Source organism: Sarcophilus harrisii, chromosome 2, assembly GCF_902635505.1.
Source record: "Sarcophilus harrisii chromosome 2, mSarHar1.11, whole genome shotgun sequence".
Lineage (NCBI taxonomy): Eukaryota > Metazoa > Chordata > Mammalia > Dasyuromorphia > Dasyuridae > Sarcophilus > Sarcophilus harrisii.
The window spans coordinates 37,229,515-37,254,295 of record NC_045427.1 but is presented as its reverse complement, the minus strand read 5'-3'; the positions used below and the strand labels follow the sequence as shown (position 1 = coordinate 37,254,295).

The 24,781-nt window shown below is 50.7% G+C and overlaps 1 protein-coding gene across 3 annotated transcripts in view; it reads right to left on the bottom strand.

Moving 5' to 3' along the window:
• Positions 1-24,781, bottom strand: part of NDRG4 (NDRG family member 4) — a 61,716-nt gene that overhangs the window by 17,015 nt on the left and 19,920 nt on the right. The window contains exons 2-3 of one of the 3 annotated variants that reach the window (XM_031949942.1): positions 16,903-16,994; positions 10,543-10,587 (exon numbers count right to left, since the gene is read on the bottom strand). In XM_031949942.1, the coding sequence (XP_031805802.1) occupies positions 10,543-10,587; positions 16,903-16,994 (137 nt within the window). Of the gene's footprint in view, positions 1-2,433; positions 2,645-10,542; positions 10,588-16,902; positions 16,995-24,781 lie in introns of those variants that run through there. The other 2 variants (XM_031949944.1, XM_031949943.1) reach the window with 2 other exon arrangements.

Genomic DNA, 24,781 nt, shown 5'->3' with positions numbered 1-24,781 from the left:
GGCACACATCCCTGTTCCGGGACATCCACGGTCAAGGTGATCAAACTGCCATTATAATATCAGGCTTGGGAATGACCGAGGGGCCCGAGCTCCGTCCTCAGCCTCAGGGTCAAACGCAGGGTGACTTCTGACAAGCCCGGTCCCCTTCCCAGCCCCTGCCCAGAGACCACCGGCCATCCCTGCAAAGCACATTCAAAGACCGGATCGGGCAGACGAGCTCCGAGGGGAGGACTTGCCCATCAGCCGCTGCTCCCAGCTGCGACCTCATGCCCCAGCCGAGGAAGCAGGGTCTGACCGGGAAACCGGCCCCTCGGGGATCATGGGACTCAGAGCAGGAAAGACTGACCTTCACGATTATCTAGCTCAGTAATGACGACACTGGCTGGGCTGCCCAACCAGGTCCCGCAGGTACAGAGGCAGGGCCAGGACGAATAACGGCTCCCTCTGGTTCCAAATCTAGGGCCCCTCTGAGGGAGTTAATGCGCAGAAAACATTTTGCTCCCCACAAAATGCGAAGCAAACGTTAGCTATTCTCTTTTTACTCTTTCTAGTCATCTCTCTTGATACCGACTGGTTCTTCTTTTTTATTTTTTTGCACTTAATAGTATTTTGTTTTCCATTTATGTGCAAAGATAATTTTCAACAGGACTGGGTCTTCAGCACTACCCTAGCCCCCAGGGCATCCTGTCTAGACTGCCTCCAAGGAGTTGCCCGAGGCTGGAAGGCTACCTCCCACAGGGGAGCAGGGCCAGGGAGAGCCAGCCCCATTTGCCTGTCTCGGTGCCCTCGGCTGCCTCTTTGCCCCTCGGCTTCACTCCTCATTTCTCACCGAGGCCTCCCGGGATGACTCAGCCGGCTCAGAGGTGGGAGGGAGCTCGCCCAGCCAACTTGGGGAGAACTCCCTCGCACCAGCCCAGACAAGCGGTCACAGCCTTGCCCCGCGGCCCCCCCCCCTCCCCCCGGCCCTGGCCAGTCCCGGAGTCCAGCGCGCTCCCTGGGGACAGCTCCGCATCCTCGGGCGAGGGAAGCACTCGCAGCCTGGCTGCTCCAGCACCTGCCCCGCGGCTCCGCTCCCATTGGCTCCCGGTGATGTCAGACCCAGCGCGGTCCTCCCGCGGGCAAAGGACTGTTGTGCTCCTCCAGGCACCGCAGCGGCGGGGGGCGGGCGGGGGAGGGTGGCCAAGGCCCCCCCCCTCGCCTTCCCCTCGGGCCCAGGCTGCGGCTCCAGCTCTTGACCTTGAGATGCGTCCCAGCCTTCCAGACTCGGCCAGCGAGCGCCCTCTGCCCGAGGGTCTCCGAGGCCGGACCCGTCCTGTGCCCTCACCTCCCAGGGATGGGGCGAGAAGCCGCGTGGGCTTTAGCAGGGCCACCTCGGCCCCAGAGAGGCCCGGGGAGCAGAGGGGAGGGCACGGCGTTCTCATGAATAATTCAAGGCCAACCCCACCCAGCTGCGAAGGGGAGGGGGCATCTCTGCCCCCAGACGTGCCCGAGGGCTACAGAGGAGTCCCGGCCAGGGAGGGCTAGAGCCCTCCACCCAAAGGAGGCTACGTGGGGGAGGGGCGCAGCCCCCCCAGAACCCAGCCAGTCCGGGGGGGGGCGCAGAGGAGTCCTAGCCCTGCCACTTCCCAGGTCCAGAGCGTTCCCTGTCCTCCTCTGCCCTTGTTCTCGGACGCGCCCGCTTTCCGTGGCCCCACCTACCACCCTCTGGCTCCTAACCCACCAACTCCGGTCCCGACATCCCGAGGGGGCCCGAGAGCCCTTGCGACTGACCAGAGCACCGGGGTGGTGCTGGGGAGCCAGCCCGGCGCCCCGCGCGGGCACACACACACACACACAGAGACAAACACCCCGTTGCCCTAGGGAACCGATGGCCACAATTTGCCAGTCATCTGCCCTGAGTTATCGAGACTGCGTGGCCCTGCCCGCGGGGGGGCCGTGTCCCCCGGTTTCACCTCCACACACTGCGCAGGACGGGGGGACTTGCGTGGAGGAGGTAGGTACGCCCCCTCCCCACCGCAGCAACAGGAGCAGCTTCTTAGAGCAAAACAGACCGCTGGGCTTCCCTGTCCACTGCGGTGAATGCAGTCCCTGCTTGGGGGTGGGGTGGGGGACTGGAGGGCGGAGTCACACAAACGGCAGCATCCCCCTCCCCTGACACTTCCCCCAAACACACACACACACACACACTTGCACCACCTAGCCAGTGCCTTGTGCCCCCCAGCCGGACGGACAAACCGGACACGTTTCCCTGCCTCGGGCTGATGTCTGTCCGTGGCACCGACGTCTGCTGCCCCTCTCCCCCTCCCCCACTGAGGTTTTCTCTGGGGATGCTTCCTCCCGCCCTCCCACCCCGTGCCCCGCTGGCCGGCGGACCCCCCCATCTCCGTCTCCGAGGGGCTTGGGCAGCTCCGGGCGGCCGCGCGGTGTACCTACCCCATCCCAGCACTCGGGCATCTTGCAGGGTCTGTGCGGGCCGTCCCTCGGGAGGACCGCGATGGCAAGGGATGCTAAAGCCTTAGTCACCCGCAGCCCCGGCAGGAGTGCCCGCTCCGAGGGGTGCGATTGGCAGCTCTGCAGCAAAGGCTGGGCTTCTCTGCCGGGATTTATACCCCCGCTCCAGCCCCCGGCGTGGGCCCTCCCCCTGCCCAGCCTGCCAGACAGGGGGATGCAGTCACTTGCAGAGATGGAGGCCCGAGCTCCCTGATTGGCTGAGGAGGGAATTAGTCACCCTCCGATTGGCCCGAGCCATCCTCTCTTGCTCTAGTCTTATTTTTTTTCAATTTCTTTCTCAAAAAAAAAAAATCATTACTGATGTTTTCTTCCTCCTCCATCTTTCTTCCTCCCACTACACATATGAACCAATTCAGTTCTAGCCAGCGCACAGACGCACATGGGCAGGCATGTGCTCCCTCACTGCCTCTGCCACCGGCACACGCGGAGCACAGAGCATGCTGGGGCTGGAGGACCCTCCGAGCCAGCAGCGAACAAAGCAGGCTGCGTCTGGGTCCTTGACACATAAAGTCCGCCTGGTCCAAGGTTACTTTCCCGCTAACTCCCGGCCGTGCCATGCGTGCCCACGGCAGCCTCAGAGCTGACCAGCCTCTGCCTCCAGACCCAGGCCCAGAGAGACGGGCTTTGCTGCATCAGAGGGGGTCCCCCCAACTTAAATGTTTCCTAAGTGCAGACTACATAGAACTATACAATAAACGGGGTACAAACGGGAGAGGAGACAGGGCTCTTGTCCCTAAGGAGCCTCCCTCGGAGGCGCTGCACTGTGTGCATCAATAACTATGAGGCAATCCCTGGAGAGGGCAAAACGGAGGGGCATTAAGAGAAAAGATCCAGGCAGGCTTCCTGGCAAGGGGGGCAGGGAGAGAGAGGATTTTTTTCTTGGTAAGGCTTGCTCAGAGTCACACAGCCAGTAAGTGTCAAATGTCCGAGGCTGGATTTGAGCTCAGGTGGTCTTGGTGCTCCAGCCATTGTACTATCTGGCTGCCAAAGAGGAAGTTCGGCCTTACGAGCCTCTGTGAGCTTCTCCTTGGGATCGGGGACTGCAGAAAGGCCTGAGACATCTGTATCTCAGGCTCCCACTTGGATGGGGGCAGGATCGGGAGTACTCCTAATCTACCAGAAACTGGCACAGAGATGGGGCAGACAGGGCCTTTCCCATGATCCCAAAGCCATGGGCTGGGCACGGCTGGCATCTCATTTTCTGGGGAAGAACCCCCAGCTCTGGGCCTTGGCAAGCCAACCTTCCTCTGTCCTAATTCTGGCACAGGAGGCCGGTTCAAGAAGGATCTAGCAGTCCCAAGTCCCAAGAACATGACTGCCCTTTCTCCCTTGGCCTTCTTGAAAGATCAGAGAGAGAAGATGGGGTGTTCCTCCAGCACAGGATCACCTTCTAGCTGGTAGTTAAGAGGGGAGATCAGGGAAGGCTTCCTGGAAAAGGGGGCCTCAAAGGAGAGGAAGTATTTCCAGGGGAAGGATGCGGGGCCCTGTTCTCAGTCACTCACAGTCTTGTAATCTTGTACCTCAGCTTCCTCATCTATTAAAAAGGTTTAGCCTAGGTGGTCACAGCCTTGGACCTATGGTCCTAGGAGCCCCCAAGCTCATTTTCCAGGTAACTAACTGGGCTTTCGCTGGGTAGGCAGCAAGTCAGAGAGCCCAGCCTCAGTCTGAGGTCCCTGGAGGCCCATCTTAGGAGGAAGGGGAACTCAGCAACTGCCTCCTGTTTTCCGGCTCTCGGTTTCCTTCTTTGTTCTGAATCTGTCTAGTACTCCTCGCTGTCTCTCCTGGGAGAAAGCGAGGGTCTTAAGGGGCTCGGACCACCCATTATCTTTTCTTCCCATCTCCAGCCTCAGACTGGTCCTGGCTCAGAAAAGGTGCTTAATAGATGCTGCTTGACTCGTAAAATACAGGGGAGGGACAAGATGGGGGCCTCTACCTGGAAACCGGTTTTAAAATCTATTAATGTATTTCAAAAGAATGGGCTTCCTTCGTAATCCTGAGTTTTCCTTTGTGCATTTAAAGGCAGGTTTCTGAGCAGAACCTTTACCGGAGGGGTCTGTGACCCCCCAAAGCCTAAGGCCCCCCAGACGGGATCTCTGGGCCATTTTCCAGCTCTGACATCCGGGAGCATCTGGCCCAGGGGTCTGGGGAGGAGGGGCGGGGAGGAGCCAGGGAGTCCCAAGCAGCTCCGCTAATTGCTTAGCTGGCTTCTTAGCCCCCCAGGGACCGCGGAGGGATGTCAAGAGGGGGATGCATTATGTGCGAGACAGAGAGAAGGGGGGGGCGGGGAGGGAAGAGGCCAAGCCCCGCTTTGTCCCCGAGAGGGTCCGCCCCCCTGCACCTGACTGCTCTGCAGCCCTGGCTCCAGGTTCTCCACTGCCCTTGCTCCAGAAATCCCCCCCCACCACCACCATGGTTACTAGGTGGGCTGATTGACGTCTCCCAGCCAGCGCTGCCCCCGCCGGCTTGCACCCACTTCAGGAGGGTTAAACAGGGGCGGGTCGGCGGGGTCCGAGGCTGCAGGCGAAACGCAGCCGCTTTCCCCCAGCGCCGGGAAACCGCCCCCTTCCTCCCCAATTTTCTCCCCCAGCTCCTTACTGCCCTGAGGCTTCCTGTGTCCAGGGGGCTACGGGGAAAGGTGCAATCTCCTGGCAGAGAAGTGCCCACTGTGTGCCAGGCGCTTAACAGAGTATCCCCTTTGACCTTCACAAGCACATTCTGAGACTGTGATCCCTATTTTACAGATGAGGAAACTGAGGCAGGGGCTCGCTAGGGTCACCCAGCTAGAAGGTACCTTCCCTGTGGCTTGGCCCAGCGCCGGGTACCCTGCCATCCCCGCTGCCCGGCTCACCCCGTCCCCCGCTGCCCGCACCCGTTTCCAGGCTAACTTCCCCCAGAGGGAGCCCCGCCCCACACTCTCACAGCCCAGCTGCGGACTGATGGGCGCCAGAACCTCGATGCCCTGTGGCCAGTGACTCACAGACCACAGTGAGCCACTAGTGGAAGTGGCTGCGGTCCGGGACGGGGCTGAGAGACCATCGAATCCGCCCCGCGCTGGAAGCGTTCTCGGAGGTCCCGCTCCTCGGGTTAGTTTTCACCGTCTCCAGCCGGTTTTCAGTCCTGCCCAATCCTCCCGACCTCACCTGGGGCTGTCTCGGCAGAGACATTGGAGCTTGGCCAGTTCCTTCCCCAGTTCGTTTTTACAGATAGGGAAACTGAGGCAAACCGGAGTGAGTGATTGGCTCGGGTCACCCGGCTAGTAAGTGTCTGGGGCGGGTTTGAACTGGGGCTTCCCGGTTCCAGGCTGGAGATACAGAGGGACAAACAGAGGCGCAGAGCGACTTGTCCGCTATCCCCCAGACAGTAAGTAGGATTGGAACTCGGATCTCGGGACTTCAGATGAGGAGAATTTTTCCGTCATACTTCACACCTCATTTAAAAGTAAAAAGCTGTGGCCCGGAAGGTCCGCAATCACACACACAAAGACAGAAGCAGAATTCGAATCCAGACCCACACATCATAAGGATGTCCCCGGGGCTTGGAGCCCCATGGGGCGGCACTTGAGAGTTTGGACCTCTGGGGGATGGATGGATGATGCTCTAGTATCTCTCTTTAGCTTCTAGACTTAAGGTCCGGCAGTGTGACGCTGCAGGCATCTCTGGCCCGTCCCGGGAGGCAGGAGCCGCCCCAGCCGGAGGACTGGCCGACACGTGGCCCATGAGCCTCTGTGGTGGTGGAAGGAGCCCGTGGGGGCCGAGCCTTTCCCGGGCAAGTTAGGGGAGGCGCGGCTGTAGCCCCTCTGCCCCAGCTCCCCCCAGGCCGGGGCCACCCGCTCCCCTTCTCAAAGGGGCCCGGTGAGGAGCTAAGGGCTCGGGAGGCAGAACGGGCTGAGGCGGAGCCTCCTTTTCTGCCTGGGCCGGAGCCCAGCCCGTGTGCACAACCCCAGGGATGCAGGAGACTCAGCATCAGCCCCAGACCGGCCTGACGTCACTGGGCAGAGCCACTCGCTGGAGGGAGAGATCCCAGGACATGCACATGACTCACCTTGCAGGCGGCCGCTGGCTGCGCCTCTGTCCTGTCTCTGGGGCACAGCTGTGTCCTTGCGTTTGTCCTGGGGCATCCCTCCCGAGGCGAGAACTGGCCAAGAGAAGGAGGCCTTGGGCCCCATCATCCCCCCTGCCCGAGGACTGGGAGCCAGGCCCAGCTTGTGGTGACAAATGCAGAAATCCTGGTTTTTGTCTCAGGAACCTGCTTCTGTGTGTGTGTCTCCCCCAGGTTTGGAGAAAGCCTGAGAATGGGCACTAAGAGCTGCTTCTGCAACACTCAGTTTTCCTCCCTGGAGCACCTTCCAGGAAGCGGGGGGATTGATTTTCACACAATGGATGCTCCTAGTATTGGGAAAAGGGCCCCCCTAAATCCAGTTCCCTAACCATGCCGGGAAGGGCCCTCCACTCTTGGTGCCTGAGCCACAAGAAAGCCCCGGTGCACAATCCTCCTCAGCTACAAGATGCAGCTACAACCACCAGTTAAGCTCCCCGTATCCCAGGATGACTTGCTGCACTCACTCTATCCATCTACCTTTGAAAGCGGCAGCCCTGAACTGGAATGTATTCACTGGAGCAATCCCTAAGAATTTCAGGCCTCTCCAGGTCCTTGGAACCCTCAGAAACACTGTTTGCTCCCTTTGTTTCTGGGGAAAAAAGCTACCAGTGGGTCAGGCAACTAGTTAACTCTGGTGGTTCTGCTTCCCCCCTCCCCCCCCAAAAAAAAAGCTTTCTTTTTTTCTTTTGAGTATTTCAGGACAGATTGAACTCCACTGGGGGTGGGGGGGGGAAGAGAAGGTGCATTAAAATGCTCGCCATGAATTGGCTTTCCCTGAGACCACCGGCAGACTTCCAGGAGCCCCAGACTTTAGAAAACCCCATTCCTACCCAAGTCTCATGAAGCCGCAGGGCTGAGCTGATCCCCAGTGACCTCACGCTAAGAGCCCTTCTCATCTTGCTTCTGGTCTTTGGAGAAGACACGTGGCCGGGGCTTATGGGGAAGGAAGCCACGGGGAATGGTGGGGCTGAAAGTGCTGAGCCGGCAGGAAGGAGCTTTCTCCAAATGCTTAAATAATTCATCTTGTTAGTCAGGACATTTGTGCCAGCTCGGGCTCAGAGCCAGCTCCTTTCAATGCCCGCACCCCGTCGGCAGGAGGTCCAGGTGGGCAGTGCTCAGAACCGATGGGATGGGCAGCATCAGCATTAAACGGGTCCTTCGTGGGGCCTTGGCTACCCACTGGGGGAGGGTGGGAGGGAGGTGGGAGATTGCCAGTCACTTTTCTAAATGTAAGCTCCCTGAGGACAGAGGCTTTCTCACTTTTGTGCCAGGCCTGGCACATCATGGAGCACACTTAATCAGTGCCAGCTGAATGCCCCATCACTGATTTTTCACTAACCTAATCTCTAGAAGCCTAGAAGCTGCCATCTCCCTTTCCTTTTACCAAGGACACTCTCTCCTCATATGTATATGTATATATATATATATATGTGTGTGTGTGTGTGTGTGTGTGTGTGTGTCTGAACAGTCTCTCTCTCCCTCACCTCAAGTACAGCTAAAACATCAATGCCCTCCTCCCAGGACTGTCATCATCCCTTTGCATCATTGCACCAGCTCTTCCTGAGAGCTGACCGAGTCTCCCACTCCCCCCCATTCTCTTGCTGCTCCTGCTAACTTTTTAATGTTATCTAATTTCCAATTTCCCATCTGGTTATAACCACATTTAAATGTCAGTTTAAGGTTTGCAAAGCGCAGGATACAGAGTGGATCATTTGATGCTCACATAATCCCGGGAGGTAAGTGCTGTTGGCAAGCTTATTTTCTAGATGAGGAAACTGAGGCAGGCAGAGGTTAACTGCCTTCCCTTCCCCAAGGTCACACAGAGAGTAAAGGTCTGAAGCAGGATTCCAAGCTGGGACTTTCTGGCTCCTGGTCTAACATCCCACCTTGGAACAAAGTGGCCCCCTCTGTCCCTCCCTCCGTAGGTCTGTCCAGCCCATTCCCATCTTCTCATTTCCCATATCCCCGTTGGTGACATTTATGTGTGTGTGTGTGTGTGTGTGTGTGTACAGAGGGACAGAGAGAAGGAGAGAGACAGAGAGACAGACACAGACAGATAGAACGAGAGAGAGACAGAGACAGAGAGAGACACACACAGAGACAAAGTGAGACAGACAGAGAGAGAGACAGAGACAGAAAGAGACACACACAGAGACAGAAAGACAGACAGAAACAGAGACAGAGAGAGGCAAAGAAAGAGTGAGAAGGGGTAAAGAGGGAGGGAAAAAGGGAGGGGGAGAGAGAGACAGACAGACAGACAGAAACAGAGAGAAAGACAGGAACAGAGAAGTATGTCTGTGTGTGTGTGTGTGTGTACATATATCTATGTAAAACATCTTACAAATATTATCTCATTTTATCCTCCCAGTCATCCTGGGAAGCAGGTGCTGTTACTTCCCCCATTTTATTGGTTTATTTTGGGCACAAATCTGGGTTCAGTGACTTGCCCAAGGTCACATAGCTAGGAAATGTCAAGTGCCTGAGGTGATTTGAACTCAGGTCCTCTTGACCCCAGTGCTGTTCTCTGTGCCTCTCAGTCACCCCGAATTTCTCCATTTTACAAATGAGGAGCAGGGAGTGAATGGCTAAGTGGGACATCCAAGGTCACAAGACCAGGGAGTGTCTGAGCCTGGCTGTAGATGCCCTATAATCAACCCATGTTTAGACTGGACAGAAGCGATAACACAAGGGAGGCAGGGCTGGGCTGGGGTCTGGAGATCTGAGAGAGAGGCCGGATAATGTGTGGTGTCATCCTGGGCAAGGCGCTCCCTGCCTGGGCCTCAGTTTCCTGACCTGTAAGCTCGGGGCCCCCGGCTGGCTCTAGTCCCTGACGTACACTCACACAGTCTGTGATCTTTTAAGCCACCAGACCCTGACAGTTCCTCACCTTGTTACGGGGCTCACCGGTCCTCCAGGAGCACAGCTTGACAGCCCCCGCTCCCTCGGGTCCACGTCCCCACATCCCCCCAGCATCCAAATCCCTGGGACAAGCCCTCCCAGATCAAGAACTTGCAGGCCTGGCCTAGGGGGAACTATGGTGGAATGACACCGGCCCTGAGCCACAAAGTTGGGAGAAAAATGTCAAGGTAGACTGTTCCCTCCTCCCCCGCCCTCTCCCTTATCCAAGCCTGGGTTTGCCTGGCCCTCGGGGTGCGTGCTTTTTGGCGGTTCCCCTCCCCTTGGCACCCCCAGAAGGAAGGGCCCAGCTTGAGCCCCCCCTAATTTAAGGGCTCCCTTGGCGGCCTGGCCAGGGCACCCCGAGCCTGTAGTGGGCAGGATCACTACAAAGCCCCTGCTTTGTGGACAGAGACTGGACACAAGAGCAAACATTCAGAGGCCCCAAGAGGCATCATGGGCGGGTGTACCCCTGACAGGGGGTCAGCCTGTAGTGGAGAATGGGACTAGGAAGGAGGGCAGAGGCTTATTTTGAAGGAGGGGGAAAACCCCCAAACCTTTTCAGGGTTAGCAGATAATCTGTCATCAAATGAGGGAGGACAGAGTTGCTAAGGCAACAGCTACCATGGAAACAGCAGCTATTTCTGAAAGCCAGCCTGGTTTTCATTGGTGGAAAACGCCGATTCAGATCACAGCACGGCTCCCCCACCTCTCAGGGAGCCCGTCTCTCCCCTTGCCTCCTCCTGCCCTTCCCTGTCTGAGAAAGACTGATGGCCTAGCAAACTCACAAGGGTGTCACCCCGCACCCCTTCTGGAAGGAGAGGGCCGGGGGGCCTCCAGAGGGGGCACCTCAGGGGCCAGCTCCCTTAGCTGCGAGCCCCCCAGCCCTCCATTCCCAAGCTGGCAGCGGGAAGGGTCAGCGGAGGAGTCACCCTCCTTTGTTCCATCCCTTCCCCTCCTCTTGACACCCCCAGACCTTGGGGTATCTCTGCTGCCCCCCAAACTTGCAAAGCTGGGATGAGAAAGTGGTGGCCCTACCTTCCAGTCTGTGTCCACAGCCGAGAGGAAGGTGTCAGAGTTTTCCTGTAAAGATAAACGGCAGAAAAGCGCATCAAGGCTCCCGCTGACCTGAGTCACCAAATATCCCTTTCTTTGAATTTGGGCTGAGGCTCGGAGGCTGCGAGGGAGCACAGTAAATAGACCCCCAGGCTCATGATCCTCCCTGAGCCTTAGCTTTCTCCTCTGTAAAATGGGGATAACAATGACATCTACCTGACGAGGTTGTTGGAAGGATCTCCACAAGCACTAAGTAAATCTTTCTGACTCAGTTGGGTGCCAAGGTGAGCTAACTCAGAGGGCTCCTTCCATGGGACCTTCTGGTGATTATGGGACCCTCACAGAATGTGGGATTGAAGTTGGGAAGGTTTCAGTTTGAATCCAGACTTACTGTGTGACCCTGAGCAAATTATTTAATCTCTGTTTGTCCCAATGTCCTCATCTGTGAAATGGGGCAATAACGGTGCACTTTCCTCACAGAGTAGTTGAGAGGACCAAATGAGGTAATATATGTTTAGCGCTTTGAGACTAAAAGCACCCCATCAATATTAGCTCTTCCTCATTATTATCTGTGTTCCCTTCCCTTCCTTCCTCGGTCTCCCCTCTAGAAGCAGACATCCATCTTTGGGCTAGGGTGGGGAGGAGAAAGGTAAGTATCCAGTCTGGATGCTGTGTTAGGTGTCTCAGGAAAAAGTGCTTCTTGAATTGATTTGAGGGGGCAGAGAGAGCGGACAATCATTAGGTGGGAGGACTGGGCCAACTGTGGCCCCCAAACTCTCCCTTAGAGCTTACTCAAGGGAAGAGGCATCTGTCACAGGCAGGGGATGGGAAGATGTGGGTGAGCCCCACAGAGCCAACGAGACGATGCAGACACGGCTTTCTGGAAGCCCTGATGGGCCACCTGACCCCAAACATTCTGGGGGGGACTTCACTCTGGATTGGGGTGTGCTCCGGGATGGACTCCCAGAAAAACTATAGAAACAGGGAGCTGCTGGGCAAAGGATTCAGCACCTGGGACAGCGGAAACCCTGGAGGGAAGCAGGGAAGGGGCTTCAGACCCAGGGCCAAGGGCCAGGCTGACCTGTAACTAACTGAACATCAGGGTGGGGGAACGGCAGAGTGCCCTAGGTGAGGGGCACAGGGGGCCCTTCTGGGATCCCCATTAACAGGGAGCTGAGGGAAGAGCCCGTAACTGCTATACGTCTCTTCCATGTACCTGGTTTTTTACATGCCTCTCCCCCATTAGAGTGTGAGGGAAGGGATTATTTCCCTATTTTCTTTGTATTTCTAGCACTTAGCACCATGCTAGGCATATAATAAGTGCTTAATATGTGCCTGCTGGCTTGATGAAGAAGGAGAGGGGAAGAGGGTAATGAGAGAGTAAAGAGAGGAGAGGGAAGAAAAAGAGAAGAGATGAAGAGAAAGAAGAAGAGGGGGAGAGGATAAATGGTAATGAGAGAAGGAGCAGAAAAAGAGAGGAAAGAAAGAAGGAGAGGGGGGGAAAGATGGTAATGAGAGGAGGGGACAGAAAAAAGATAAATGAAGAGAAAGAAGAGGATAAATGGTAATGAGAGGAGGAGCAGAAAAAGAGAGGAAAGAAAGAAGGAGAGGGGGGAAAGATGGTAATGAGAGGAGGGGCAGAAAAAGAGAAAAGAGAGATGAAGACAAGAGGAAAAGGGTAAAGAGAGGAGGGGAGAAAGTCGAGAGAGGGAAGGGGAGGGAGAGGGAAAGAAGAAGATAGAGAGGGAGAGAAGAAGAGCAGGAAGAGAGTAAAAGAAGAAGGGAAGGAGACACAGAAACAAAGAGAGAAGAGAGGAGAGAGAGAAGTAGGGAGTTCTTTTGAAACTTGGAGAAGTATAAGATATTTGAAATTCTCCCTGGGAAAAGTGCACTGTTGAGATGAGCAGGAATGAGATTACACACAGAAAACATGGCACTGCCCCGGGCACAAATTGTTCTCGAGATAGCTCTGAAGCCCCAGGTCCAAGGTGCTCTATGTGACCATAGGGAAAGTACCCAACCTCTCTGAGGACCGGGCTTCTTTGTAAAATGAGGGGGCTGGGGCTGCGAGATCTGAGGTGGTGGAGGGAATACAATCTCCACACCAGTGAAACTGCAGACCTCTCAACATATCAAGTTGCTAGAAAGATTTCACAGTTCTCCGACCTCTAGCTTCTCGCCAAGTACATTTGAGGAATGGAAGAGAAGAAGTGAGCTGAGCTGGTGATATCTATTTTCGAGAAAGAATTAAGGAATATAAAAGAAGAGAAGACAATTCTTTTTGTCTGATGCGAAGGGTCCCATGAACTCTGAGGGATGGAAGGAGAAAAATAAAGACAGGGAGTTTGAGCTTAACACAGAGATAGGTCAACATGGGGAATAATGCTGGCAAGATGAGTGATGAAGGGGAGAGAAGAGACATTCCCTTCTGGGTATGTTTGGGACTGAAGGAAGAGGCCGGAAAACCAATAAAATCAGGAATAAGAGAAATAAGAACTAATTTGGGAGAACAAAATGGCACTTAGGATAAATCAGAGATTTATTATCGGTAAATAGTTGATTTTTAAAATTTTATTTTATATATCTATATGCCCAAGGTCAGGTAAAAATTTCTTGGGTGAAAAGGGGTCTTGAGTAGAAAAAATTTAAGAAGTTCTAGAGATGTTGCTAGGAACACACTCGAAGGAGCATATTGCTTAAAGGAAGAGAAAGGGAGATAGCTGAGGGAGGAGGACCATGGAAAGGGAGAGAGCAAAGTTCTGGAAAGGAGGGGAGAAGCAAGCAAGAACTATGGTCAACTGTCAACACATTGAGACAAGTCAGCAAATGACTTACTGCGATATCCCCAACCCCCAGGTAAGAAGTATAATGAAAGGCTGGCTGCAAGTCAGGGGTCCTCAAACTACGGCCTGCCAGGCAGATGCAGCAGCTGAGGACGATTATCCCCCTCACCCAGGGCTATGAAGTTTCTTTATTTAAAGGCCCACAAAACAAAGTTTTTGTTTTTACTATAGTCCGGCCCTCCAACAGTCTGAGGGACAGTGAACTGGCCTCCTATTTTAAAAGTTTGAGGACCCCTACTGCAAGTAATAGGAGAATATTTCTCAGATTTGTTGAAAGAAAATGAAGATTTGCAAGAAATAAGGAGAAACTCTGGGTTATTTCCTACCACGCCACATCACTGGAAGGAAGCTCAAGAATATGGAGGGAAATTAGCTTTGGTGAAGTTAAACAGTCCCTGGGCTAAGATCCAGAGCCCCTGGGGGCTGGTCCTTAGCCACAAATTCACTGGTTGTCTGTTGTTGCCGTTTGTCCTTCCTTCTCAAAGAGGATCAAGACATCAGGGAGGTGATACCATGACAGGCAAGTGAATTGATTTAAGTGAGGATGAGCCATGCAAGGTCACCTGCCTCATCTAGGTCACCTGACCATCTATGTCCACAGGCAAGATATCCTCACGTACTATGTGACTTTGGACCAATCATAAACTTTCTCCCAGCTCAACTTTACTCCTGTGCAATATGAGGGGATTGATTTGACCGAGAGATCTCTAAGGAGATTTTAACTGAACAAGAAACAACAGCTTTCAGATCTTGGAGGGGGAGATTTTAACAGATTAAGAAACAATAGCTTTCAGATCTCTAAGGAGGAAGTTTTAATTGATCAAGAAACAACAGCTTTCAGATTTTGAAGGGGGAGCTATTTATTTATGTTTATTCATTCATTTAAATGTTTATTTATTTATTTATTGTTTGTTTATTTATTTATTTTGCTGATTTTAACTGATCAAGAAACAACAACTTTAAGATCTTGGAGAAAGTGTTCCACTTTCTGACTTTTATAGCGAATACCACTAGAGGGAGCAGGGATAGAAAATAACTGAGCTAAATTGTACAATATTTCAGAGTCTGATTCTTTTTCTACAGCAAAATAACGTTTTGGTCGGGTATACTTATTGTGTATCTAATTTATATTTTAATATATTTAACATCTACTGGTCATCCTGCCATCTAGGGGAGGGGGGGGGTAAGAGATGAAAAATTGGAACAAGAGGTTTGGCAATTGTTAATGCTGTAAAGTTACCCATGTATATATCCTGTAAATAAAAGGCTATTAAATTTAAAAAAAAAATAACTGAGCTAGGCAGAAAGAAGTCATGGTTCCAAGCCTCTGGGGGCTTTTGAGTTTAGTGGAAAGGGAAGAGGGTAAGTCCCAAGAACCAAAGGACCACATCCCCAGGCTCCTGAATACGAGCTACAAAACCTTTGTGAGGATTGCGTTACAGAGATTGGCTAACGGTGGTTGGCTCAAAGGTACATACATGGAACCTCAAACTTTTCAACAAAAGGAGTAGAAAGCTGGGCAGCAGAACCAAGAGAAATAAGGGAAGGATCGGGTGGTCTGGCAAGCCCGGCTGAAGGGGAGATGAACGACAAGTGAGGGCATCACATTTACTCTGAGATGATGCAGCAGAGTGGGCTGCCACTGACCTTAAAGAAAGTATCATGGGCCACAGCTATACCTCTGCTCCAGCTGGGGACCAAAAAGATAGAGGTCACAAAACAAAGATGTCTCCCAGCTTCCCGCCCCTATGCACTGATGACAGATAAATCAGAAACTAGCGATTTAAGGCCAGTATAGTTAGTGGTGCTGTTAAAGAGTAGCCAGCCCCAGCAGGAAAGGACAAACTGTGAGCTAATGGAAGACTTAAAACTCTTTTAACAAAGGAGCCCATGATATCATTATATATTTACCTAAAAAGCTGAGCCTTAATTATAAGCCAGGCACTACTGCCCATTGGCAAATGAATTTGGGTTTTCATTTCACTTCCTGTTTGAATTCCTTGCATTTTACCACTCTCTTGGAGCTGCCCTTTCCCTTCCTAACACATTACTTTTTTTCCCTCATAACTATCTTTTCTAGGGAAATTACAGGCTCAAGGTAACCAGAGCATTGGTTTGCCCCAAAGCTAAGCTCGTGTCTCAAGAGGCAGTTCAGAGAGGTTGGTGGGGCACCTTCAATTTTAAAAAATGTCTCTGGCTCCTATCCCAGGAACTTGAATCAATGTCAAAATCCTTCATTTGTGATTCATTTCCTTGGCTTCTGTGTTCTACGTCCAGAACAAGAGAAGTGTGAAATGTCCAGGTCAGAGCAGCTAGAACACTCATCCGGTTCTGGGGACCACATCTTAGGCAAGGGGGCCTTTGACTAGCTGGACCCCATCCCATCCCTGAGAGAGTAGCCAGGAAGGTGAAGACATGCTAGAGAAGAATCACCCAAGGAACTGGGGAAGCTTAACTTAAGATTTAGGGGGCTGGCCATGATCCCTATTCTTGGAGTAGAGTCAAATGAAAGAAAGAACAGACATTCTGCTTGGCCCCAGAAAGGTCAGCTAAGAGGTATCTCAGTCAGGATTTACACCCAGGTCTCCACTGGTTCAATGGCTAGAATGCTAGGCCTAGAGTCAAGAAAAATGACTTCAAAAAATGACCTTGGGCAAGTCACTTCACCCAGCTTGTCCGTTTCCTCACCTGTAAAATGAGCTGAGAAAGAGATGGCAAACCACTATAGCATCTCTGCCAAGAAAAGGCAGATATGAACATCAATGACTCTGGGTCGAGCGCCCTATCTATCGTGCTATGATACTCCTGAGAGAGAGTGAGAGGGGCTTCACGCTTCCGTCTGGACTGAAGTTCAGTTGGATGAGTTGACTTCTCCCACTTCTGAGGTTCAATCATTCTACCCATTAAACAAACGATTCTCCAAATATCTTTTAAAAAGCCAAAACCCTTGTGTAATGTCATGTTACAAAGACCATCGGATATTAGTGATGGGAGGAACCTTGGAGATGAGGATAGAAACTGGTACCAAACCTGCCTCTGGTGCTTACTACCTTGGGAACCATGGACAGGGCTTTTAGCTTTTATAAGCCTTCGCACAAAAAGAAAGCACAGGGGACAGTCTTTAGGGGCCCCAGTGAGCCGAATATATCCCGCCCCAATCCTTCCCCTCATTTTACAGGAGTGGAAGTTAAGGCTTGGAAAATGACTTGCTCACTTAGCATGAGTGAGGGACTGGCTCGTTTTCCTCCGCAGAAGGAGGGATTTGGGAGTGCTAGCGTAAAGTCAGAAAACCGATTTCTGAAAGGGGAATGTGGGGGCCAGGGAGGGGAGGGAGAAGGGTGCAGGAACCCGAGTCTTTCCTTAATTGAGCTGGTGAGGGACAACTGGAATTTCTTTTTCTGGCCGCATGATGGCACTACTGGTGCTTGGCAGCCAGACCTAAGTTAGTGGGGGAGGCAGCTAAAGTAGGGGCTAAGTGGCACCCCCGGGAGGAACTCACCAACTCAGTGTCTTGTCCTCTGAGCAGCGGCTTCTCCTCGGTGAATCGCAGCTCGTGGAGCCCTGCCATGGTCACCTCTTGGAGCAACAACCCTGAGACCAAGAAGGAAACATCTCAGTTAGGGAACAGGGAAGCTATAGAGGAGAAAAATGGACCCCTTGGGGCCCAACCCTGGCCTTAGGCCTCACTGTCCAGAATCCACTTCCCCAGGCATCAGGGAAATGGGGATCCTGGGGCTCTCCTAGCTTTCACCACTTCTCTCCTAGCTTTCACCATTAACTCTTTTCTCAACCAGTTAACAAACATTTATTAAGCACTTATGGTGTACAAAGCACAGTGCTAATTGGCTACTTGCAGGTCAGAGGCCAAGCTCCATCTGGTCATCGGTTTGGGTCTTGATGGAGTCAGATTGAATGTAATAGCAATCATTTCTGCTTTGGCCACAAAGTCTGAAGGCCTTCCCCGCCAGATTCACTCATTCACTTATTTAGATTTTTTTTGCCTAGATGAGAGAGATTCTTTGCCTTGATTGTTACCTAGCCTAATCACTGCAGCCTTATGGTCTCCCTTGCATCCAGGGCCATCTCCAGTCCTCCTGACCTATGTCTGGCCACAGGACCCAGATGGCTCTGGAGGAGAAAGCGAGGCAGGTGATCTTGCCCAGCTCCCTGTCAAGTGAAGGAAGGAAGGACGTTATGGCATCAGCTCCCTGAGTCATTGGTCCTCTTGAAAAGGAAGGACAAACAACAACAGCCAGACAATATTAATTGATATTTTCTATTAAGCACATGTTATGTGCCGGGCACTGTGTGAAATACCCGTGTTCGAGTAGAAATATAACAAACAACTGGGAAGGTCTTGCTACAGGCCCAGATTCAATTATAAAGGTTAGAGGGATGGCTTCAGAACCCACAAAGAGGTATTTATTGTGCATTTCCGTGTGGCACCAAGGACTAGGATGGGGAGGGATCATACAGACGTGGAAAACCAGCCTACCTGCCCTCAGTGAAGGAATTCTGGGAAACGAGATTAATCCACGTAAACAGAGCAAGGGAAGGACAGTTAATGTTCGCCTGTGTGTTCTGGTTCTAGGTGTTGGGGAACAGCCAGGGAAGACGTAAGAAAGAAAGCAGGACACCTCAGCTGGGTGTGAAGGGATGAGAATCAGAGGGGCAAAGTGAAGAGGAGGGAGGGAGGGTGACAGGGAAGCAACTGACTTAAGATGGAGCACAGGGTCTGTATCTGGGAATCAGCCATCACTCACTCAACAAACTTCTGTTGGCCACTTACTATAGGCAGGCACTGTGTTAAGTGTGGAAGTCCAAAGAGGGGGCATGGACATAAATAGGTGCACAGAAAATAAATGCAGAGCAGGTGGAGTGTAACCCCTAGGAGCTGGGGAACCTGGGGAAGAGCTCTTAGAAGTGCTGGTGTTGGAGAGAGAGCTTGAAGAAAGCCAGGGACTCTGAGTATGGAGCGCTTAATCTAGACCTGCTCAATCCTCTTCTCTCGTGTTGTCCTCTCATCTTCTCTTTTCTTATTTACTTTTCTTTTTTTTTTTCCTTCTTTCATTTTTTTTTTCTGAGGCAATTGGGGTTAAGTGACTTGCCCAGGGTCACACAACTAGGAAGTGTTACGTGTCTAAAGGCAGATTTGAACTCGGGTCCTCTTGATTTCAGGGCTGGTGCTCTATCCACTGTGCCACCTCACTGCCCCTCTTCTTTCATTTTTCATCTTCACTCAGTCAATCAATAAACATTTATCAAGTGCCTGCTATGTGCAAGGCACTGTACTAAAAGCAGAAGGTTAAAAAAAGAGACATGGGACAGTCCCTGCCTCAAGGAATTTAACAAACAAATTATACCAATGAGCTACATACAGAATAAACAGGACGGAATAGAGGGAAGACATCCTCCTCCCTCCGTTCCATCCTTCCTCCCTTCTTTCTTTTCTTCCTTCATTTCTTTCCTTCCTTTTTCCCTCTCTCTTTCCTTCCTTCCTTCCTTCCTTCCTTCCTTTTTCCCCTCCTTCCCCCGTTCCTTCCTTCATCCCTCCCTCCCTTCTTTTTAAAAAACAGTGTCTTGTGCTTTCAGGATAGAAGTCTGGATAGATATCGTGGGGCCAGCTGGTTAATGCAATGTCAGGTGACTAAATGGCCAAACACTGGTAGAATACTCTGACATTTCACTTCCAGCTACAACGGTGCTCAATGATCCCTTTGTGACGTGATGGTGGAGAGGATCATGGGAATGTTCATTGGCTGGCCCTTCTCTCTCCACAAGGGCAAAGTGAATGGCGTGATGCTATTTTTTGACTGCTTGTTTTGAATCATCAGTCACTCCAAGTGACTGGCTACAAGGGCCTGGCCTGGCTGGTCCATTTGCTTCTGGTTCTGTTTTGAAATTACTGAGAGCCAACAGGATATCGACCATAGAAGTGGAAATGGGACCTGAGGAAAGGAGGCTGGACCCAAGTGGGCAAAGTCCCATTTCCAAGATCCAACCAGGGCCTTTCAGAGCTACAGCAGAGGATGTGACCCAACTCCCAGCTGGGGATGGTGAAAGAAAACAGAGACTGATGGACGCCAGCATGGGAGGCCAGGAATTACGGTGGAAAGTGGGGCATGGGGGAGCTGCTCTCTGTAGCAGCAGAGGTATCCTGATTATGGAGGGGACGGGCTCAGATCCAAGAACACAGGAAGAAACAGAGCCTGGCCTTGGCCCAAAAGCTGCAAATATGAGTAAACAGAAGAAAATTACATTTACCCTGAAGAAATACTGTGGGACAGACCCAGAGTAACCCTTTGAGAATTATAAACAGAATCTCAGAAAAAGTCAGCTTGATCTCAAGAATGGCTAGAAAGCTTCAGGAGGAAAAAAAAATGGAGAGTTCTATTGTAATAAAAGATTGGAAACTTCATCTGAGAAGTAGAAAAACAGAATGGGACAAATATAACGCAAGGATTCTAGGAGACAAGAACATTACAACAGAATCAAAATACTAAAAACTAAGAAAATATAAAAGATTTTGATCTACCATTGCAAACATCTGACCTAGAAAAAAAGGCCTAGGAGAGTCAATTTAAGAAACATTGGCCAAAAAAAAAGCTTACGTATTTTAACAAATCACAAAGGATATTATCCATCTTTATTAGTACCACAGGACAAAGAGAAAATAGGAGGGGAAATCCATTAGTTCATTCCCAAAAGAAATATAAACTAGAAACAACCAGGAGTTTCATAGCCCAAATTCAGATCTTCTAGGCCAAAGGAAAAAAAAAAACATTGTAAGTTATTAGAAAGAAAGGAACTGCAGAGAGTTCAGATCCTAGAATGTGATATTTCAAAAGGAAAAAAGCTTACAACCAGGAATAATTCGCCTTTTAAAGCTGGGTACAATCCTCACTAGCGGAACACTGACCCTTAATAGAATGGAGGACCTTTACGCATTCTTGAAGAAAAGACCTGTGCTAGAGACAACTGTTGAAAGGCAAACCCAGGTGACAAAAGAACATAATAAATAATTATACAAAAATAAATAAATAAGAAAATCATAAACATTTATCATTACACCCAGAATCGACTAAATGATACTGAAATGCTTCCATGTGCATGGGCCAAGCCCCTTTAAATTCTCCCTCTCACAGAGGAACTTCAGAATGCTCCAGAGGATCAGGAAAGGAGGAGATCCATTTTTAGAAAAAGACCTGTTGTAACAAAGTCTCCCCTGGAGAGCCAGGAGATGCTGTGGGGCCATCCTTGAGAAGCAGAAAGGACCACATATCCAGGATGCTGTGAGGATACTTGGACTCTTCAGTAGATTTACAGCTTCGTGAACGCAGCTTCTCTTGCTGTAATGAAGGTAATTATCTGTAATGGGCTGAAGTTTGAGTTGATGCACTTAGGTCCCAAGTACATGAGGCTAAATAGTAATTGGGCTATACTCTATTAATATACATGATTGGATAAAGAATGGTCCCTGCCCACTCTCTGTGCAAGTCCTGATGTGTTGTAGAGGAAATGACGATTTTGGTGGGTGGAGGCAGAGAGGGAGACAGGAAGAGAAGCTGGGAGAGATTGGGCCTGGGTCCATTCTCCTGGCTGCTGGTCGTGTGGCTGGTGATCTAGCTAGCTTCTTGACTCAGCTGCACACATTGCTGTTGCTGATTCTCTTCCACCTCCGATCCTTCTTCACTGAGAATAAAGACTGACGATTTTCCCCTAACCTGAACTCCGGACTCCTGCTGATTTTAAAATACGCGATCCTCACAATTATCCATCCTTCCTCACCCTTCCACAGACCATTTACAGTCTGCTCGTCCCACTGGAATCCTAACTCTTGGTTTCTTCAGTTTCTTGGATTCTCCTTCCATTCCCTCTCTCTTACTACCTATCTCCTTTCTTCAACCACGTGTTTCCTTGATGATATCTTAAGGATGGTTTTACAAATGAAAAAGGCCAGATCCCACTGGTTTTATTTCAGTCAGATCTCCTTAGAGTGGAGGCTCAATCCCTCCAGGTGGGAACCCTCCCTTCTGGTTCTTACTCCCCCCAACACAGAGAGCCTGGCACCTGGGCCCACTCAATCTGCTCTGCCACCCTGGGGAACAGTCAGGCACCCTTGCTCTATCCCGGGGGTTTGGCCAAGCTCTTGATGTTCCCTGATGGTTTCCTTGGAAACTGGGTAACACAATGCAGATGGGGCATATTTTTAGAAACCCATTCTCTCCCCTCTCCCACCCTTTCTGACATGTGGCTTGATGAAAAACCATCGTACATGAACACACCCACAGCAGAAGAGACAAGTTTCTCCAGAGGGAAAGCAAGAGCTTCTTCCTTGTCAAACTCTTCCCCCATGAGGAATTATCTTTTACTACCTGCCTCCTTCAACGCCCAAATAACCACCTGGTGAGACCATCCCGAGCCCATCCCTGACCAATTCAATTATGTAACTGCACTGGAGACTCTCTCCCAGGAGGATGCTATAAAAAGTCTAGAGAGTGGGCAGTGTCAAGGCAGATGGCCCAGAGTGGGGAAGATGAATGCTACCAGAGAAACCTCACTGGAAGGACCCAAATGTTAGAGACCACGGGAGAATGGAAGTTGTTTCCACTGGGAGATCTGGGAACGTAGAATTTTTCCATGTTTGCTTGTAGGATGGTGGTTGTTCGGGGTGATGGCCCCAAATCTGCCAGAGAAGACCAAGAGTGTTCTCCTTAAGGGAGTCATTGTGAAAGACCAATTTAGTCATTAGCCCACCTAGAATATTAGGTTCAGTTCTGCGAACCTGATTAATGTCCTAGGAAGGACATTAACAGAGGAAATATTAACACAATCAAAGAAGGGTACCCAAGATGGCGAAGAACCTGGAAACCATTCCACTGGAGGATCCATCAATGAAGAGTGGCACTTAGTCTGAAGAAGAAATAATGGCGTGCAGGATGGGGAGAGGAAAGTCAAATGTAAGGCTCTGAGGACAAAGACTTTCATTTTTGCCTTTTGATCCCTAGTGCCTACCATATCCCTGGTACATAGGAGGCTCTTAGTATTTCAAATATTGAAAAGGCTAGCACGCGGAAGAGGGATCAGGCTGGTTCTCCTTAGTCCCTTAGGGTAGACTGAGGACCAGTGGGTAAAAGATGAGAGATGGTAGTACAAATTTAACACAAGGAAAACAAACCATTTTATCCAATTCCCCCCCAAAGTATAGAGGGCTGCCTGACAAGGTGTCATGTTTTTTCCTTCATGGAGGGGGTGCATTCATTAAATGAATGAATGAAAGGTCAGATAACCTACTTAATGGGACAACTGTCTGATACAAGTTGGACTAGATCGGGATTCCACTTGAAATCGTCTTTAACCCAAGAAATTTTTACCTGATCCTGGCTATATAGGTATAGAAATCAAACATTTACTGACAATAAATCATAATTTCACAATTTCCCCCCTCACTGAGTTATATGACCCCATATGCAGTTGCAACCCACAGTTTAAGAAGAGAGAACCTGGTGGTCCCTTCCTGCTCTGACAGTCCGGTATTCTAAAGCTAAATATAAACCAAGTCATTATTACCTCAATTAGTTATGGTCCACAAGAGGTAAGCAAGCACAGATGAGAGCAAATTATCATTAGGGATACCCACGGCAGTTTCTGGTAGGAGTTCACCCTATTTCATCCTTTTCCCCACCCCCCACCTTATATCTTTTCTTCCATCTTTTTTCTTACTCTTCCACTTGCCTTTTATTCATTGATTTATTCATTCTCTCATTCATTCAACAAACATTTTTTAGCCACCCACCATACTGTGTACCAAGGGAGTTAGAAAAGAATAGATGAGACATTGTTGTCGCTAAGAAGTGTATTGAACCAAAGGAGCACAAGAGACTAACAGAGATACAGCCTTAACACACACCTCTACATGATGAGTGAATTGGGCAATTATAGAACAAAGTGTTCTACGAGCTCTAAGGGAGAAAACACCGGACAGCAATGGGGTGCAGCTTCATGGAGAAAGTCGAGTTTGAAACAGACTCTAAAGGACAGATTTAAGCTAAGAAGGGACCTTAGAAGTCTTCTAGTTTAAGCCTCCCATTTTACAGATAAAACTAAGGTCCAAAGGGTCCAGGTCACAGAGATGGCAAGTGACAGAACCAGAATTAGAACCCAGGGTCCCCATCTTCAACACAAATGGAAGCCTTGTTCTACAACCCCATGGACTGTGTGATGAGGGATGGTTCAAGGGACCAAGAGGTACAATAATTGCCAAGCATATATTTAATGTAAATGAGAGACTAGGAGGGCTGGGACACTGTCTTTTCCAATTCTTTCCCCTTCTGTTATTTTATTAAACAAAGTCTATTATTCTGTTTTAAAATGTTATTGACACTTTTGTTCATCAGGGTTTTGTTTTGTTTTTTTTAATACCCGGGACATTTCTCTCTATCCCAGAGAACCCTTCCTTCTCATAAAAAAAAAAAAAATAATAAGAAAACAATGGAGTTTGATAGTGGATGCTCCATTCTGTCCCTAGAAGGACTAAGGGATTTTCTCTTCCTTTTGACTCTCCTTCTCAGCTGAGCCCAACAAGCCCTAAAGCCCCTCCCTGGGTGCTGTCTGGCCCATTGACGGAGCTTGGGAAGAAAGAAGCTCACGATTTCTTGAATTACAAAGCATTGTTGTCTTTGTCAGTCACTGTAGTTGTGCCCAATTCTTGGCGACCCCATTTGAGTTTTTCCTGGCAAAGACACTGGAGAGTCTGCCATTTCCCTCTCCAGCTCACTTGACAGATGAGGAAACCAAGGCAAACAGGGTAAAGTTACTTGCCCAGGGTCACACAGCTAGTAAGTGTCTGAGGCCAGATTTGAACTCAAGAAAATGAGGCCACCCGGCTCCAGGCCTGGCGTTCTAGCCACTGTGCACCCAAGTGTTAGAACAACAGGTCAAAGTCTTGTCATTAATTATCCATGCTCAGGAGAATTACTTAACCCCCCAGCCTGCCAGTTGAGCAGGTGGGCACCTGATGGGGGACCCCAAAAAGATGACTAACAGGATAATATATTGAATGACTTGATGCTTCTCAGAAGAAAACGATTGCAGAAACCCACAGAAATGCAATTTCACCAGCAAAAAGCTCTTCCTTTGTGGAAACTCCCTCCACTGGTACAGCTTGGTAACCGTAGAGTTAACAGGGGCCATGGGAGGTTGCCCCATGTCCCGTCCAGAGCAACATACCCAGGGCTCCATGACCTCGTGGCCAGCTCGCTCTCCATCAGACAATGGAGCGCCCAACATGGAGCCGTCCCAACAACCTGCCCAGCGCGGATTTCTCCTCCTGGACCTCGTCCCCCTGTCCACCTGTCTCTGGGCTCCTGCCCACAGTG